At 39.7% G+C, this 17,462-nt stretch overlaps 1 protein-coding gene across 4 annotated transcripts in view; it reads left to right on the top strand.

Annotated features, from left to right (window-relative positions):
* The first annotated feature begins 90 nt into the window (after nucleotides 1–90).
* The window catches only part of KDM3A (lysine demethylase 3A), a 49,654-nt gene continuing 32,282 nt past the window's right edge, over nucleotides 91–17,462 (top strand). Inside the window, exons 1-8 of one of the 4 annotated variants that reach the window (XM_014852797.3) lie at nucleotides 91–214; nucleotides 798–1,013; nucleotides 8,308–8,463; nucleotides 9,686–9,796; nucleotides 12,915–13,017; nucleotides 13,741–13,865; nucleotides 14,116–14,188; nucleotides 14,300–14,388. In XM_014852797.3, coding sequence (XP_014708283.3) covers nucleotides 828–1,013; nucleotides 8,308–8,463; nucleotides 9,686–9,796; nucleotides 12,915–13,017; nucleotides 13,741–13,865; nucleotides 14,116–14,188; nucleotides 14,300–14,388 — 843 coding nt within the window. In that variant the 5' untranslated portion in view covers nucleotides 91–214; nucleotides 798–827. Of the gene's footprint in view, nucleotides 259–344; nucleotides 350–382; nucleotides 473–797; nucleotides 1,014–8,307; nucleotides 8,464–9,685; nucleotides 9,797–12,914; nucleotides 13,018–13,740; nucleotides 13,866–14,115; nucleotides 14,189–14,299; nucleotides 14,389–17,462 lie in introns of those variants that run through there. The other 3 variants (XM_070511794.1, XM_070511796.1, XM_070511795.1) reach the window with 3 other exon arrangements.

Raw genomic sequence — 17,462 nt, 5'->3', positions numbered from 1 at the left:
CTCGCCAGCCTGGCCAATGGCGACAGGCTATTTCCCCACGAGCCTCGCCCCCCTCCTTGGACTCAGCCAATGAGCGGCGGAAGCGGCTCCGAGGGGGCGGGCCCGGGAGGCTGTGCGTGTCTTGTGAGAGCTCTTGAACCAAGTCAGAGCTAGAGTCGGCTGGGCGGCTGAAAACGGCGGCCGCCGCCGGTGACTCAGGGAGGCGGGAGGCGGGGTAAGAGCGCCGAGGCCTCGGCTGAGGGGAGAGGAGGAAGAAAGGTGAAGGCGCCGAGTCCGCGGCCCCGCCGCCCCCGTGTCGCGGCGCAGGCCAGGGCGAGGGGCGCCCGGGGGTCGGCGGCCGGGAGGCGGGGTGTTGGGGCGGGGCGGCGGGGCAAGTGCGGAACCGCGGGCTCGCCCCTCCCGCGGGGCCGCCCGGGGCGGGGAACCGGCCGCCTGGGACGGGCCCTCTGCATCGGGCCTTTTCTTTTCCGGGGTGAGGGCGAACACTTTCAAATCCACTTAAGCCACAAATAATTCTCCCCTCACTCCCGCTGCGATTCGGTTTCAGGTTTTGGAAAAGCGAAACTTGGGAGGGCGAGGGTCACGCGGCGCCGGGGCCCGTGTTTGCGGTGGGGGAGGGCTCGGGGGCGGGGAGGGCGCGGGGGTAGAGCTCGGGTGCAGGGTCCTCCCTCGCTCCGGCCGCCGCTTGGGGTCCGGTGCCCGGCGCGGGGTTAGGACCGCTCGCTCCGCCGCCGCCTCGCTGGCCGGCCCCCTCCCGCCGGCCGCCCCCGTTGCATTTTGTTTTTGTGTTTTTGCAGGGAGGAGCCCTTCCTGCAGGCGTGGAAACCATGGTGCTCACGCTCGGAGAAAGTTGGCCAGTATTGGTGGGGAAGCGATTCCTCAGCGTGTCCGCAGCCGACGGCAGCGACGGCGGCCACGACAGCTGGGACGTGGAGCGCGTCGCCGAGTGGCCCTGGCTCTCCGGGACCATCCGAGCCGTCTCCCACCCCGACGTTACCAAGAAGGATCTGAAGGTAAACCTGGCTCCCGGGCCTCGGCGGTCGCACGTTTCGTAGTTACCTTGGTAACGAGACAGCCTGCGCCCACCGCCCCTTTTCTGCAAAGGGCGACCAGAAAGTTGGCATCTGATCTGAAGGCGCGGAGAGCTAGACCTTGAAAGTCTTTGAAATGGTCGTGTGGAACCGAGGTGTGCTTGGCCTAGAGTTGCCTGTGTGTAATAATGGGCTTTGGGTTGGTTGTTCAGACACGCTTCGTTATTGCCCGCGATGTGCCCCTTTAGGGCTGTATGATTATTTCTCCGAGGGCGAAGTGTTGTTGTTCACATTAAGTTGGACAAGTGGGTGACGTTTGGAATCCGTGAGAATCGAGGGCTGGTGCTGGGAAGTGCTTTCAGTTGGTTTTTTGGTGTGCTCCTTTTAATTTCTTCACCCAACTCAAACTTTCAGGCTTGTTAGAAATGAAGTGGGAGTGTAGAGGGAGGAGCTTAGCTCTGTTCCGCATATTAGGGTGGGTATTTGTCCGTATATGGTAGGTCAGGGCAGGAGTGGGTTCCTGGTTGTCTATGATGGCTCTATGGGCGGGTGTGGGATCTGACCATATTTGGAGGGATGGGGTGGAGCTGCCCCTTATATGGTGTGTTGGAGGAATGGCTTCGAAATATTCCACCTGGGTGTTTGGGCGGAGGGAGAGAAATGGGAACAAGTGCGGCCAGTGATTTTTAATCAGAATGACACTCAGAACCTTTTTTTAGTTAGATCTTTTCAAATAGAGATGAATTCTGATTGTTCTCCCTAATGGAAGTATTGGTGTGAAGGGATTGTCTGAGAACAACCAGTGAGGAAGCCATTGTACCAACAAAGACTCCTTTGTGCAAAAATAACTGAAAAGAGGTCCCTAACAAAGACTCCCGAAGTGATGATAACTTGAAGGACGCTTGTCAAAACAGAAGAGATTTCCACCCTGGCTAGTGGATGGGTTTCAGTATCTTCACTTGGTCATCATCGTCTTTGCTTTTTCTTGAAAACTGTGCTCAAATAAGGGAAGCAAGTTTTAGCATTGGCAGTTGAATATGTGGTGATTTCTGAAACGCTGTTCATTTGAATACTTTCAAGGTGACGATGCTTGCCCAAACCAGTATTAGTCTTCAAAGCGTTGTGGGAAAAGGATGTATGGTTATTTTTTAAAAAGCTTCCACAGTGTGCCTGGTCTTCATGTTGAATAGGAGGAGTGACCATTGAGCACTTAACCACATGTCAGGCATGCTGAGCGCTTCACAGCCATGATCTTATTTAATCCTGACAGCAGTTCTTTGGGAATAGGTACTAATGTTGCCCCATTTTATAGTAAAAAATACTGGGGCTGGGGGAGATTAAGTATGTTGCCTAAGGTCACACATCTGGGAATTGGCATAGCCTGTGTTCTGACCCAGAAAATTTTGATTCCTGAGCCCACCCTCTTAACCATCATGCTCCCTGATCAAGGGCTGTGCTACAAAAGGACTTCTGTCATACACGGTGAGGTTTGGTTTTTCTCCTCTCCTTGGTTTTTCACTGCTCCTAGCAAACTAGGTCTTGATGTTTATAGAAAGAAGTGTGGCGCAGAGATGGCCAACCTATTTCTTTTAGGTTTATAACCTTTCTCCATAAAATTGGCTTTGTGTAGTAGTTCTCAATCATAGTTGTTGTGGTTTATTTCACCTGCCAAGTAAAATTTTCTCTAGTGCATTTGTTTTTATCTGATTTGAATGGAAACAAGATTTGATTTAAGCTTTACAGTCTTTGGCTCTTTGGCAGATGATGAGAGACTAGCTGTTCCCTTCCTGAACAGTAATTGAGGACCTATTGAGTTGGGAAGGCAATCTAGGAGGTCATTTATGTGTATTCTTTTTAATCTCCACATCTTCTCCATCTCCACCCTTTGAGGTGGTAGTATCTTTCTTTTCTGAATGAGAAAATACATTTAGGAAAAGAAGTCTTGTCCAGACTTGCATAATTACTTACTAAGTGATGGAAGGAGGATTTGAATCTAGGTTTGGCTGTGTGTCTTTTCCACTGCACTAAAGTACCTCAGCTGGAGACAACAGGGAATTTTAATTCAAGAGCGATTTTGACTATATTGGATTTTTGCTTTACCTGCAGACTTCACAATTCTGCCCTCATGTCAGGTGTAAATCTACTCAATTTCTTTGTTCTACTCATGATTTATGACTACATTCCTTAGTGGAGTAGCAGATGAAGTAATTGGCTTAAGTTTAGGGGTATGTTGTATTAGCAAAAACATAGAACTTTAAAACACCAGAAAAGAATTATGCTTGGTGAGATGCAGACAGGAACTAAGAAACTGAGACCATACTGACACCTGGGCTTAGGGGTATTGAGTTTTTGGGGTGAGGTGGGACTGATGGCTGAGATGAATATGAGTGAATAAAATTCAGATAGTGTGCAGCCTTTTTAGTATTAGTAGAAGTACAAGTCTGTCTAGACTGATTTGCTTAGTTCAGGATGATTTACTGAGGCCAAGGCTTAACTTTGTTTCACCTAGAGAAAGACTTTGTAACAAAGTCAATTACTGGGATACAATATGTCGAGTAGCAGATTACAAAGAAGTTAGGGTGAAGATGTTACAATGATTAAATGCTTATTATGTGGCAAATTTTTATTTAATCCTCACAAATACCCTAGATGGTAAACCACATTTTTTAATGTTAGAAATTGAGGCTTAAAGAAATTAAATAGCTTGCCCAAGTTTGTCTCCAGATCTTAAACACTCAGCTTTAATTTTATGTAGAGTGATGTTAGAAGACTTTATTTGGCTGGACTCTGTATCCTCAGCACCCAGAACACTGCTTGGCATGTAGCGCTTGCTAAAATATTTGAATGAATAGATGAAGGAATCATAAAATTATTACGTCTGCACTGAAAAGTAGTTTAGAAATAATCTACCAATGGAGCAGTGGCCTTCTCTTTATCTGGAACAACAACAGATCTTAATTAGGTGTGGTTATAACGACCTCTTTAACCTCATTTTTATCCTACTCTTTGAATTTGAGTGTGAGGAAAGTTGCTTCCTAACTAGCTTTGTTTATTATGCCTGCTGGGAATGCCTTCCTTCTGCAATTTGGCTGTCTAGGTTTTTCCCTACTTTTGAACCTACCTTTTGCTTGAGTCTTCTGCCTCTTTTTAGTCCTTAGAGATGTCCTTAGCAGAAGTGTAGTACTTGCCATCTATGTGTACCATTTCCTGCTATTAAAGCCATTTATGGCAATTCGGTTCCTTTACCAATGTCTAGTTTTTCATCCTTGCATACAGTTGGAATGTTGGTGAATTCTGCTGCCAGTCAAACCATGTAAAATGAGAAACTCCTAGCACAATGTTATAAAAACTATTTATGCCCTATAATTGAATGGTAGACTCTGGGATTTTAGACAACATTTTATTTAGGTGTAAGAAGATATAAGTAGAAGCATAATGAATTAATTTTCTAATTTGTGGAGTGGTGAAATAAGTAGTATTCTTTGTTGTCGTGCTGGGTGTAGAATAGATATGTTGTTAAAAAGTTCATAGCTAAAAACCATGCTATCTGGTAAGTGCTTACTTTTAAACTTAGAAACATTTTACTTAGCCTTTCTGCTGGCTTTCATAATCATTTACTCAGGTGAGATTAGTGTATGCTAAGAGGGGGTGGTTTTGAGATTAGCTTGATATAATACTAATTCATACGTCATAAAGAGGTTTTCTGTTGGGAAGAAATTAGCTTGAAATAATTAATTTGAAATATCCAATATCTGGTCAAGATATTTGATAGGCTAATAACATATGCATTTACAAAATGCCCTGTTAAAAGAATAGCAAATTTGGAAATTATAGGTAGTGAATCATAATTAATAGGCCTCTTTTTGGTCTTTGGAGTCAGACAGCATGAATAGCATTTCCTTTGTGGGCCATGGAGGGAAGAATAGAATTTGGAATGAGAACTACAGTTATGGGTCACTTAATGACAGGGATGCATACGCTCTGAGAAATGCATTATTAGGCAATTTTATCCTTGTGCGAACATCATAGAGTGTGCTTACACAAATCTAGATGGTATAGCCTACTACACATCTAGGCTGTGTGGTACTAATCTTATGGGACCACCATTGTATATACAGTGTGTCGTTGACTGAAACGTCTTTATGCGGCGCATGACTAGTTATATCTGTTAGCTTCCAGGAGCTTCGTCAAGTCACTTTAGTTCCTCCTGAATTTGAATTCTTATTGGCATGTCTTTTTATAGAAATTTCTGCAGAAGGCGCTTTTTTGAGGAGAGGGATGCCCTTGTATATAGAACCTCAGGTGTCAAGGTACAAATGAAAGACATACATGATTTTGATAGGAAATTTTTGAGAGAATTTTGAAGAAAGCTCACAAGTTGTTGGTGTCATTATATTTTTTAAAAAGTCATCTTTTTTCAAACCAAAGTTAATGTGAATTTTTGACTAACACGACCTAGTACTCCAAAGTTATAAACTGAATTGTTATTATCATTATTTTTTGGTGAGGAAGATTATCCTTGAGCTAACATCCGTTACCAATCTTCGTCTTTTTTTGTTTGAGAAAGATTAGCCCTGAGCTAATATCTGTGCCAGTCATCTTCTGTTTTGTATGTGGGATGCCTCCACAGCATGGCTGATGAATAGGTCCGCACCAGGGATCTGAACCTGTGGACCCAGGCCACTGAAGCAGAATGCGTGGAACTTTAACCTCTTGGCAGTGGGTCTGCCCCCAGACTAAATTATTTTTAAGGAGCTAAACTTAATTTTCACATCACTCAAAAATTGGAATATAAAGAGGGAGGCTGTCTAAATTTTGTTTTATGGTTGATCATAAGCTTTATAGATAGTGATCTGATAAGAATTGTGATGTTGCTTAAATTTTGTAAAGCCACTTAAGATCTTAATCCTTTACCTTTTTTTGCTGAATAGATGTTAGATAATCATGTTGAAGACCCTCTCTCCCCGACTCCTAACTAAAGAAGTTTGATATCCTGAGGAAGTAAGATTTGAATTACCATGGGGGTCTTAAAACTACCTAGTCTCCTTGCCAGATACTTTACATACATTGTCTTTAAAATCTACTTTATAATTCAGTGAGTGGTAGGTGTTAAGTACTTTCCTTTTGAAGCTAGCAAAGCAAGATTCAGAGAGCTTAGATTTAAACAGGGGTTTTTAACCTGGGGTGTGGGTTAATTGGTTTCTATTGTAATCCTATGTATTTTATTTTATGTGTCAGAAGTTGTTCTAAGAAAACTTCAACATAGCTGGGATTCAAACCCAGGTTTCTTTGATTCTGAAGTTCGTATATGCTCGTTCCTCTTATACAACATTGATGGGAAAACTCTGTGATCTAAAGCCAGCTTGGGTTTGAGGTTGATGTGATGTGGGGCAGAAAGATTAGCCAGTTTAGGGGAGAGAGAAAACAGAGGACCTGGATTCTCTGGCTAGGGAAACAGAAAGGAAGATGGGCAGTCTCTGAACACCCCTGTGAGGGACCATTTGGTTGGTTGTAGTGATGGATATCGAACATGGAGAGAGTTCACGGGGTCTTCTCATATAGTAAGTGTTCACATATTTATACAGAAGATATGCGGGTTCTCTGGGGAAATTGCCTGGGAAGTTAGGGAGGCACATTTTGTTTTTAGGAGAGAAGGGTAGAGTAGGTCTTAAATTTCATTGATAATCGTAAAACTGGAGAGGTTTGGGGTTGGGGCTAGTGGTGTATCAGTTCCTCCCTTCTAGATGGATGAGAGAAACAGAAGGTAAGAATCCAATTCAGAAAGAAATTTATTCACTCAACAAGTATTTGAGTACTGACTGGGGACTGGCTACCAGTGAAATACAATGGTAAGTAAAAGCAGACACAGACTTTGACCTATTAGAATTTATAATATGTCAATCAGTTAACTGCAAATAAATAATTCAAAATGTGGATAAGTGCTAGGAAGGAAAAGTACAGGGCTTTGAGTGCAGTTAGCGAGGGGACCTCTCTTGGAAGAGACTGAGTCTCTTTGGTAAGGGAAATCTTTGAAGCAAGTCTTTTTGAATTGGGTTCTGATGGATGAATGGGAGTTAACTAAACTTTTTTTTTTAGTTAACAGTTGAAAAGGGAGATATGATTGTCTATGAAACTATGAACAATGTTGATAGATTTGTTAACTAATTCTTTGAAACCAAAAATGAGAGGCCTCTTTAGTAAGAGTTTTATTTATTTTTCTGAAGTATAGTTGACATACGATATATTAATTTCAAGTATACAACATAGTGATTCAACATATACATAAGAGGAGGAATTTTAAATTAAATAAAAATAGTGATTTTTACATCACATATTGTATGTAGGCAGTTTATTGTATATCAGTTAAAATACAAAAAAATTTAAAAATATTTAGAATAAAATAAGAGGTAGCATGTTCATAAAGGTTTAAAGAAGCTGGGGTGTTTTGGTGCATTTATCTGACTTTTAAGGTTTTATGAACAATTCTTCTGGGTCACTGTCAGAGACCCACTTTTGGACTGAATTCTTTTTTTGTGTCTTAAAATATTTATACAAATTGTAAAGTTTTAACTTTAAGGTGAAAAGATATTTTGCAGGTCAGAAGCAGAAAACTTCACAATTACTTGGAAAATGATATTTCAAAGGTAGCTTAACTTTTATATAAGAGGCTAGAGGTAGTTTTGGAAAACTCTAGGGTCATTTATCAGTAGCTTGTTTCTGTATTTACCAAAGTAGTCTCCAGACTCTCTCCCAGTTTATTCAATTCAAAGGGTTGTGAGGCTGTGCTATTAGGCTTTGTGCTAAGTCCTACCGATACCAGAGGAGTTCAAAAGCAAGTGGTGGATTGTATTGATGGGGAGTCATCTTAAGCCCACAGACCATGTCAACATAGAATTACAATACCTGCAATAAGTACTTCTTCTGGGTTTCAGATTTCTGTCTCAGTTCTCAAAGCTCTGATATCTAATTAACGTATGTAAAAACCTTCTACATGGGGGTTCTTTGATTTATGGGCTTCCCAGAAGTTACTTTGGGAGCAGACACTGGCCCTCAATGCTCTTGATGTCTGCTTCCCAAGGTGGTTTGGGATCTAAAGCTTGATCCACATCTGGTTAGTTTATTGTGGGCTGTGAAGGGAAATAAGAGAGCAGGAAAGGGGGACAGTACATCCAGATAACAAGATTTGAATAGAATAATAAAGATGTAATTCAACTTGGGCATTTTTCATTTTTACTTTTGTTAATCTAATGTTTCTTCCCCCATTCTGTTTGTCTAGGTGTGTGTGGAGTTTGATGGGGAATCTTGGAGGAAGAGAAGATGGATAGAAGTCTACAGCCTTCTAAGGAGAGCATTTTTAGTAGAGCATAACTTGGTTTTAGCTGAACGAAAATCTCCTGAAATTTCTGAACGAATTGTTCAGTTGCCTGCCATAGTGAGTAAAACTCGGGATTATTGAACTCATGAGAAAAGGGTATTTCATCCACTATGAGTGAAACCAGGGAAATATATGTGTATGTAATGCCTATATTTGGTCCTCTAGAAAATAATGGTAAGATAAATGACAATGTGGAAGAATCAGAAGAGCACCCAGCATATTCTGTCAGCCCTGCCAGGAGCTCACTGACTCTGGGCCCTAGACTTTCTTGGGCCTCAGTTTCTTCACTTGAAAAATAGGGATGGAGATAATGTGGGGAATGTGTAGGTCAGAGGTCTGAACCCAGCAGACATATACAGATATACAGATCTGTTTGGTTTGATCCTTAGAGTGTTTTAAGAAAATCTGAATTAGTTGTCTACTTTAACAAATGTAGAGAGTATACCTCAAAATCTAAATTTCCAGTTTCTCCTAAACAGAACTGCAAGTTATGGCAACACTGGAGTCTCGTAGCAGTTCTCTATTGCAACAATAGGCTGCAGCTGAATGGTAGCTGTTGCCTGGCCCTGTAAGGGTTTCCTGTCTTAGTCTCATGATCTCTGAGCTTTCCTCTGGTTCATAATATTCTTTGGCTCTAAAGATACTGGCAGTTGATACATGATTGTGTCATTTCCACATGGTAAGTCTGGTGCAGTTAGAGAAAAGTCATCACCATGCCTGGAGAGGACAGTTCAGGCTTTATGAGACATGAGCTGGGCTTGAAGGAGGGTGGGCTAGATTTGGATAGTTGGAAAGGCTGGGAGGATGATTGAAAGGCTGATGAGATTATGAAGGGTCTTGCATGCTGTGTTAACAAAGTGAAGATTTTTCCTGTGGGTGAGAAGAGCTGCTGGAGGGTTTTGAGTGATGTAGAATTTTGGTTAGAGTTGTATTTTGCTTTTGTATTTCTTTCCCTGAACTATTAAGAATTTGCTAAAAAACATGGCCCTCCCTACCTAGAAAAATGTACAAACACAATTCTTTGCATAAATTTTAGGGAAGCCATGCATCTGTAGACTTGACTCCCAAATGTGTATCTGGTTTAAATTATTCATTTTAAATAAACATTGTGTGATCTTGTTGTGGTTGCATAAAGAGTTGTTATTGAGATACTTGGGAGTAAATAAAAAACTAATGACTTTATCTCTTTGTGTGTGTGTGGAAAATTGCTAGGCCCCTTTTTCAGAATTATGCTGACAGCAGTTGTGATGCTAAAACATTTTCTTTTCTTTTGTTTTAGATGTACAAATCTCTGTTGGACAAAGCTGGTTTGGGATCCATAACTTCTATTCGCTTTCTAGGAGATCAACAAAGAGTATTTCTCTCTAAAGACCTTTTGAAGCCTATACAGGTAAAACATAGAAACAAACCCTAAAAATAGAAATATAAACTCTTTTAACATAAGAACTAAAATATTGATGTTGATTGCTCTATTTCAGATATCTAAGAGAGAAAAGAACCCATCCTACGAGCATTTAGTTGTTAGACATCATCCTTCAGTGTTAGCCATTGGGTTGGTTCTGTCCATTTGGGCTTGGAAGGACGAAGTTGATGGGGTGTGTGTATGGAAATACCTAGGTGATGATAAAATAATTTTTAAAAGATTGACTGTCATTCATATATATATATACACACACACAAATATGTCTGTATACATTACTCATGGATTCTATATTTGTGAGTTTGCCTACTTACCAAAATATTTAACACCCACATCAAAACTTTAGTGCTTTTACAGTCATTTGCAGACATGTGCAGAGTGGTGAGAAATTTGAGTTGCCTGACACATGTTCCCAGCGGAGGTCAAGGGAACATTCTGCCTTCTTATTTCATCTCTCATACTGTAAACAAGTATCCTTTTTGAGGCCTCTTTAGTGCCGAATTTTTCTACTTTTCATTGGTGATTTCACTGTTTAAAATGGCCCCCAAGGGTAGTCCTGAAGTGCTGTCTAGTGTTCCCAAGTGCACGAAGGCTGTGATGTGTCTTAGAAGGAAAATATATGTGTTAGATGAGCTTCATTCAGCTAGGAGTTATAGTGCGGTTGGCTAGAGTTCCGAGTTAATGCAACAATGTATACTAAGTGTGTCTTTTGACAGAACCAGACATAAGAGATTATGTTGATGAAAATGTTGTGACCAGAAGCTAAAGGGACCTAACCCTATCTTTCCCCTAGGGGCAGTGGCTCAATATTCACTAATAGTGTTTGTGGCGACTTAACAGAGCATAACTACCATGAATAATGAGAATCGTGTGTGTGTGTGTGTGTGTGTGTGTGTGTGTATGTATGTATCTATCTGTGTGTTCTTTCCAATTAGCTTGCAAAACTCCTGCTTTTTTCTTCACAACATTTATTAGACTCCTGGGTCTTACTCATATGTGATTTTTTTTTTATTATTATGAAAATATTGGGAGGGAGGGGAAGAACACACAGATTTATTTCCACACATCACTACCTTGGGAATAATGTTGGTCTTATAATAACATTCATCTTTTAGATGTCATTTATGAAGCTTAATAATCCCCTTTACCTATTTCTGTTTTGTGACCTGACTTGTTTCTGTGGCCTTTAAAAGAATTAAACCAGTTTATTTTCAAAAGGCAGTTTAGGGCTAATAATCATACCTGTTGCTGGGCCTGTATTGCAAAACCCAAAGTAGTGGCTTTTTCTCTACTCAAGTTTCACTTTTACTTCCATATTCTGAAAGTGAGTGTAAAAATGGTTCACTCTGAACCTTATTTTGTAATGTTTAAGTAAATAGAACAGAGGAGGATGCTTTTACTTAAGTTAATTTTAGATACAAGTTACTGTCATGTCAGATAAGGCATCTTGGTATTTTTCCTGCCTTAAAAGGAATAATGACCTGCTCTTAAGGACCTAGGGACATACTGGAGCGTCTCTGGATATCTTGCTTTACTGAGTGATAGAGTAGTTTTTACTTAGCATTGTTTTCTGGACAATTCTCTTTTACATCTTTCATGCATCCAACCTTTTGAGTTAAAGTAGAACTCATAATTTTGTTTTTTGAGATTGAAAAAGAAAAATCCAGATGAGTAGGTTTTTATTTGTTCTCAGGGAGATCCACTGTGAGCTATCAGTGTGAATGTTATTAATATACTATTGAGGGAGACTGATGTGTGCTCTTGACTTTGGCTAGTGATATTAGTGGTCAAAGTTTAGTGCTTCAGGTCATTCTCTTTAGGTATGGATGATCACATTAGGCTTCTACTGTATGAAACTCTGTTTTAGGGGTTGTGATTATTGCAGTAGGATGCCTTCCCTAAATAATGCACAGAGCACCTTAAGATCATTTGGCATGTGCAAAAGTTAGAACTGAAACTTAAAGTCTGCCTCTTGGATTGAATTTGGCTCAGTTATCTGTGGGTCGGAAAAAAGACAAAGTATCCAGGTCAACTGTCTGGCACTTTTGTTGAGCCCTAACAGTCTCCTAGGCAGAGTAGAATTATTTAAGAGCCCTTTGTGGCTCTCCACTTTAAGTTTTATCTTATAGTAGGAATTGGAGAATACATTTCAATTTTTTGGAATTGTGGTAGCCTGAGGAAAAAAACCCAACAAACCCACGCATGGCTCATCCTGGTAATTAATGTTGAGCCCTTATGAAAACCCCAGGTTAAGTCTAATGTTACCTGGCTTAAGAAATTCACTTTCTCATCGCGGCCTCTAAAAGACTAGTTATCCTTCCCAATGGGAGAAATGGATGAGTTATTTTTGGCTAGTATGCATCCATTTCACAGTGGCAGGAAAGCATGAAGGCCTGACATTGGAAGGGCTTCCGTGCTGTATAGTTTGGGTTTGGCAGGTTGTTCGTATTGATAGTTTCTGTATATATTTATCATAACTGAGTGTACGCACAAAGCCAGAAGACTATGAAATAGTGCCAAAAATGGAGCTGCTGCCAAGAATTGAGTGTTTTAAAAGTGGCTTGCTGAAGACTTAGGCTATTCATTCAGATTTTGTTATTATTCCCCCATCCCCCTTTACCATTTGTAAAGAAGAGTGCATTTGGAATTCTAGCTAGGTTAAATGAATCTGTATGAAGCAACAATTTCAGTGAATTGACGCTATGGATCTGTGTGTCTTTTGCCCCTTGGATTTGGATCTGTGATTTCCCTAATCCCTAGTGTTTGGCATGCATTGACCAGCTAGTTTGTGTGCTTATTTATGTTTCCCATAGCCAAATTTATATCATATTTAAAATTATGCTTTGAGCCACTCTTAGTATTTGTTATACTGTTGGCTTGGGGTGACTTCGCTTCAGTCTGCCTTATATCTGTAATCGTTTGGTTTCTTATTATTTGGCCTCTTCAGTTCATTGGAGTTGTAGTGGTCTCGTGCCATCAAATGGCTAATTGACACTCTTTTACCCACTCTGATTAAACTGATTGAAATATCCACTGGAATTTAAACAACTCTTGTTACCTTAAAATGTCATGATTTTCCATTTTTCAGGACGTAAACAGTCTTCGACTTTCCCTTATGGATAATCAAAATGTCAGTAAAGAATTTCAAGCTTTGATTGTGAAACATTTGGATGAAAGCCATCTTTTACAAGGTATGTGATTATGTTAGTGATAGTTCATGAGTTGACCAGTGATTAGCTTTTAAGAACCTACATTTTAGCCTTTCTTACTGGTTCTCTCATTAAAATGTCTAAGTTTTTAGAAATTTCTCTGCTGCTTTCCCCATGCAACTAGATGACTGAAGGACTTTATATATTCTATAATGTATTTTAAGACCTCTGAAATTTGGAAAGTTCAGGGATTATGTGAAAACTATGAAAGTAAAGTAGATATTTAAAAAGCTCTTTTGACATGGAATTTGATGTTTGGAATTTCAGTGTTATAAAATTGATAAGAGATTAATTTGGTAATCCTGATCTTCCCATTTACTGAGTTTCTTGGTCAATTGCACAGTCATAAGTGTTTTATCAGACTTAGCAGTTCTTTTGGGGTTCCTGAATTTGGATTCTCTAAACTCTGCACAGGATAGTGGATTAGGTCTCAATGCGTTATCTGACACTACTTGGCCTGATGCAGATGCTAGAATATATTGTCACTGTAAGATAAATCAATAGGAAAATGGAGCTTTGAAATGAAAAGTTTAAATTTTCTCCTACCTTTGTTGAAATATCTGTCTTCTCTTGTTTATAGCAATATTATTTAATGTTTACTTTTGTCTACTACATTTTTTAAAGAGTTAGGAAAAAATTATCTGGGATGATGGTGCTGTTGGGAGATAATGCAAATTTCTCTAAGGATTTTTTTTTTTCTTTAAGGTGACAAAAACTTAGTTGGTTCAGAAGTGAAAATTTATAGCTTGGACCCATCTACTCAGTGGTTTTCTGCAACTGTTGTAAATGGAAACCCAGCATCAAAAACTCTTCAAGTCAACTGTGAGGAGGTAAAGATGATAATTGCATGTAAGATAAGGTGACTGGGAAAGATAATTGCAAAGAAGGATTAGGATATCTTATGGGGGCTAAAGACCTTTATTATATTACAATATTAGAATAGAAAGAGAAATATCACAATTGTTTTAAAAAAGAAATTGTTTGTAAGAATCTCCTGTTGTTATGTTTATAGAGCTAATTTCTGGTATGTTCCTGAGCATTTTTTAATTTTCCAGTATCTTTGTTGTATTTATTTTTAAGATTCCAGCACTGAAAATTGTCGATCCATCATTGATTCATGTTGAAGTTATACATGATAACTTTGTGACATGTGGTAAGATATATTGTTTGATTAAAACCTTTCTTCTCCTTTGTGTGTTTCTCCTTTCTCATCTCATGTTAAGAGAAACAGAGAAGCCAACTTACCAATTTTTAAATATTTTAGGTAACTCTACAAGAATTGGAGCTGTAAAACGCAAGTCTTCTGAGAATAATGGAAGCCTGGTTTCCAAACAAGCAAAATCTTGCTCTGAGGTAACTGTGATTTATTTTTGTCACTTTGTGTAAAGCCTTCCTTAACTCTGACAGTGCATGGCCAGTTTGTTAGTGGTTACAAAGCTGTCTTCTCTGCTCTTCTGTGCTCTCTTGTCTGCTCGTCTTTGCTAGTTCCAGATCTTGGCCATAATTTCTACACTCAAGCAGATGGAGATAATATAAGTTTCTGGTTTGCTATTTTTATGTAAAAAATGTTTTATTTTTTGATGTTTGCTGAAAATTCTCAATGGATTTGACAGTTTCACCACATGGAGCTGTTTTGAAGGTAAATTTAGTTGTGTGTATCAAATTGGAAGAAGGCCTGGCATGAGAAGAGGGCAGGAACCTTAAAATTCTGTGTGAATTTGGTGTTGAAATCGGATTCCCACCTCCTCAATAGTAGAGAGTTTGATTGGTTATCTATGATTGGGTAAACAGACATGCTAGTTTTTTGAAGGAAGTGATTGGTCTGCTATTACTAATTTCTGCCCAGGAAAGTAGAGGCTTCTATGAATGCCACTGTGAGTTCAAGTATTGGATTTAATTCTATTCTGAAGTAGTTAGGACTTGGATCAAGAAATTTAAAACTTTCACTTTTAGGTGAATTGAATCCTTAGGACCTATTACGGTACAAATAACTTTTTCACAACTTAAGTATCCAGATGCACTAGTATTACATGGATAATTTCCTGTGTTGTAATTATCAAAAACACCCTTATGATGCTCTGCTCCAGGCTGGAGTTTAGAATTTCAAAATTGACCAAGTTGATATTCTTAAGATTATTGGCAACATTTTAGAGGGTACCTTTAGTAGGTCTAGGGGAGCAAGGCAAGGAGAAATGGCATGTGAGCGAGCCAGTGTCAGTGAATGAGTCTAGGGTTCTAGATCAGGGCAGACTGGACTGTGACATCAACTGGAACCAAAGCAAGCTCTGTGCTACACAAATGCTTAAAAATCTGGGCACCTAGAAATGATTGGCTTTCCTGAACCTTCAGTAACAAGTTTGATACGTAACCAAAAACTTTGTAAACTAAGGTGTCTCATACCTCTGTCTTCTAAGTATGTAGGCCTGACTTCAGGTTGTTCAGGAAAGAATGAAGAGGTAATTATGGAAATTAGTATTACCACCTTTCATTTTTGTCTTACAGTTTACAAAGGTAAAATGTAGTAAAGACTGTAAAGTGAGGATATCGAGCAAGTGATTATTGCATCTTAGAGTTGAGCTCACAGAAGATATTGTCAAGTAATCCACAGTATTAGAAGCTGAGAGAGAAACAGAGTAGAGTGAAAACCTGTTAGGTTTTGACATTGGATAAATTGTCAGCAATCTTGACTAGAGGTAATAAAACCCAGTTTGGAGAAGTTGGTTAGGTGTTTCCTTCATTGGTGGCATTCGTGGAGAATGCATCAGTGTTATGATAAGGAGAGCTACACATGTTGTGGTGGGGAGAGGGCGAGGGAATAGGAAATGGCATCCTGCTGGATCTTAGAGGAGGAATCAATCTGGAGTACAGGCAAGACAGGGGTCACTGGGGACCTCCTGTGGGGGAAGGTGCCAGTTCTTTAAAGTGTCAGGTTTATCAGCTATGGGACAGGTGATTGAGCCAAGTAAGTTTATAACCTTCAAAGAGATACTTGTGAAATGTGGTACTATGTACATACATAAGCGATCTTCTCTGCCTGACCCACACTCTCGAAGGCAGGGAGCATGTCTTTTTGATCTCTTTCAGCATATCATCCAGCTCAGGTTTTTGGGCTACTAAACTGATTGTGGGCACAATAGAAGCTATGTTTTTTTAAGGCCTGAACTTTGGCTGGGAGATAAGTCCCTTAACCTATTTCAGCCTTAACTTCTGCATCTAAAATGAGAAGCTATATTTGATGTTTTAAAAATGTGTTTCAGCTCTTATGCCCTCTGCTAGTCATCTTCTCATTTTATTTAAAGGAAGTTGGAGATGGTAGGTTTTTGCCTGGATATTGACATTTTTGGAAAGTTTTTTTTTTTAATTATGAAAGTTATTCTCTTTACACTGCACTTGTCAAAATAAAGATTCTCACATTTTAAAAAGTTATTCTCATTTTAAAATGTTTAGTTAACTCAGAAAAGCATAGTAAAGAAAAGAAACATCACTTGTAATCACACTTCTCAGAGACACTCACTATTCACTTTTTGGAATACCTGTTGTCCCCCTGTTTTTGGTCCTTGTATATTCATGGACGCCCTTTGTTTTTCTTTTCTTTTTTTTTTTTTAACTAAAAATGATGCTCTTCCATAGCTGCCTTTGTGTATATTGTATACGCAATATATTGTGAGTTGTATACACAGTACATTGTCAGTATTTTTCCATATCAATAAATACTCTCTTTTATCCTGAGTGATTCTTAGAATCAGTCAAGTTTTGGAAACACTGGCCTGGCCTAGATTTCGAGAGAGCTGGAGAGGTAAAGGAAGAAGTAGGGAGAGAGAGTTCATTTAAATGTGTGAGTGAAAGGTGAGTACAGTAACACACTTGGCACACGTCTCTCTCTGTTTGCACTTCCTGGGTGTGTTGACTGACACAGAGTTTACTTTTAGAGTAGCCTTTGGATGACAGGAGTTTGGGATTAGGTAGATGAGACTCTTGATTTCCTTGATGACTACTTTTGGATAAGGTAACCTGTTTGCCAGTAACTCTGGCTCCTTGAAGGTCTTCTCTGCCTAGCAGACTATTCCCCAGAGTTAGGACATTGCTTGGTTAATTGGGAGAGTCTGCTAAGGAGTGTGAGCCAGCAGTGTCCTTTTTAGAATACCATCATACACTCAATTATATTATCTCCGTCTGCTGGCAGGGAGGAACTATTGCCATGACTGGTATAGAAGACCTTCAGGGAAAACTCTTCAGGTAAGAAGATACTTTGACCCTTGTCGAGTCAGAGGCTACTGCAGTGGTGTGCACGTGAAGATGGGGTTTGGAATCTGAGCCCTATCCATGTTGAGCTAACCCTTAGGAAAGTTGTAGAGTGATATACTTCGGTTTCTTAAAGGAAAAGCCATCCTAAGTTATGCTAATTCTAACACATGATGACTAAACTG

Source organism: Equus asinus, chromosome 6 (assembly GCF_041296235.1).
Source record: "Equus asinus isolate D_3611 breed Donkey chromosome 6, EquAss-T2T_v2, whole genome shotgun sequence".
NCBI classification, from domain to species: domain Eukaryota; kingdom Metazoa; phylum Chordata; class Mammalia; order Perissodactyla; family Equidae; genus Equus; species Equus asinus.
Note: the sequence above shows the minus strand (reverse complement) of the source record. Positions and strands in the feature narration are given on the sequence as shown.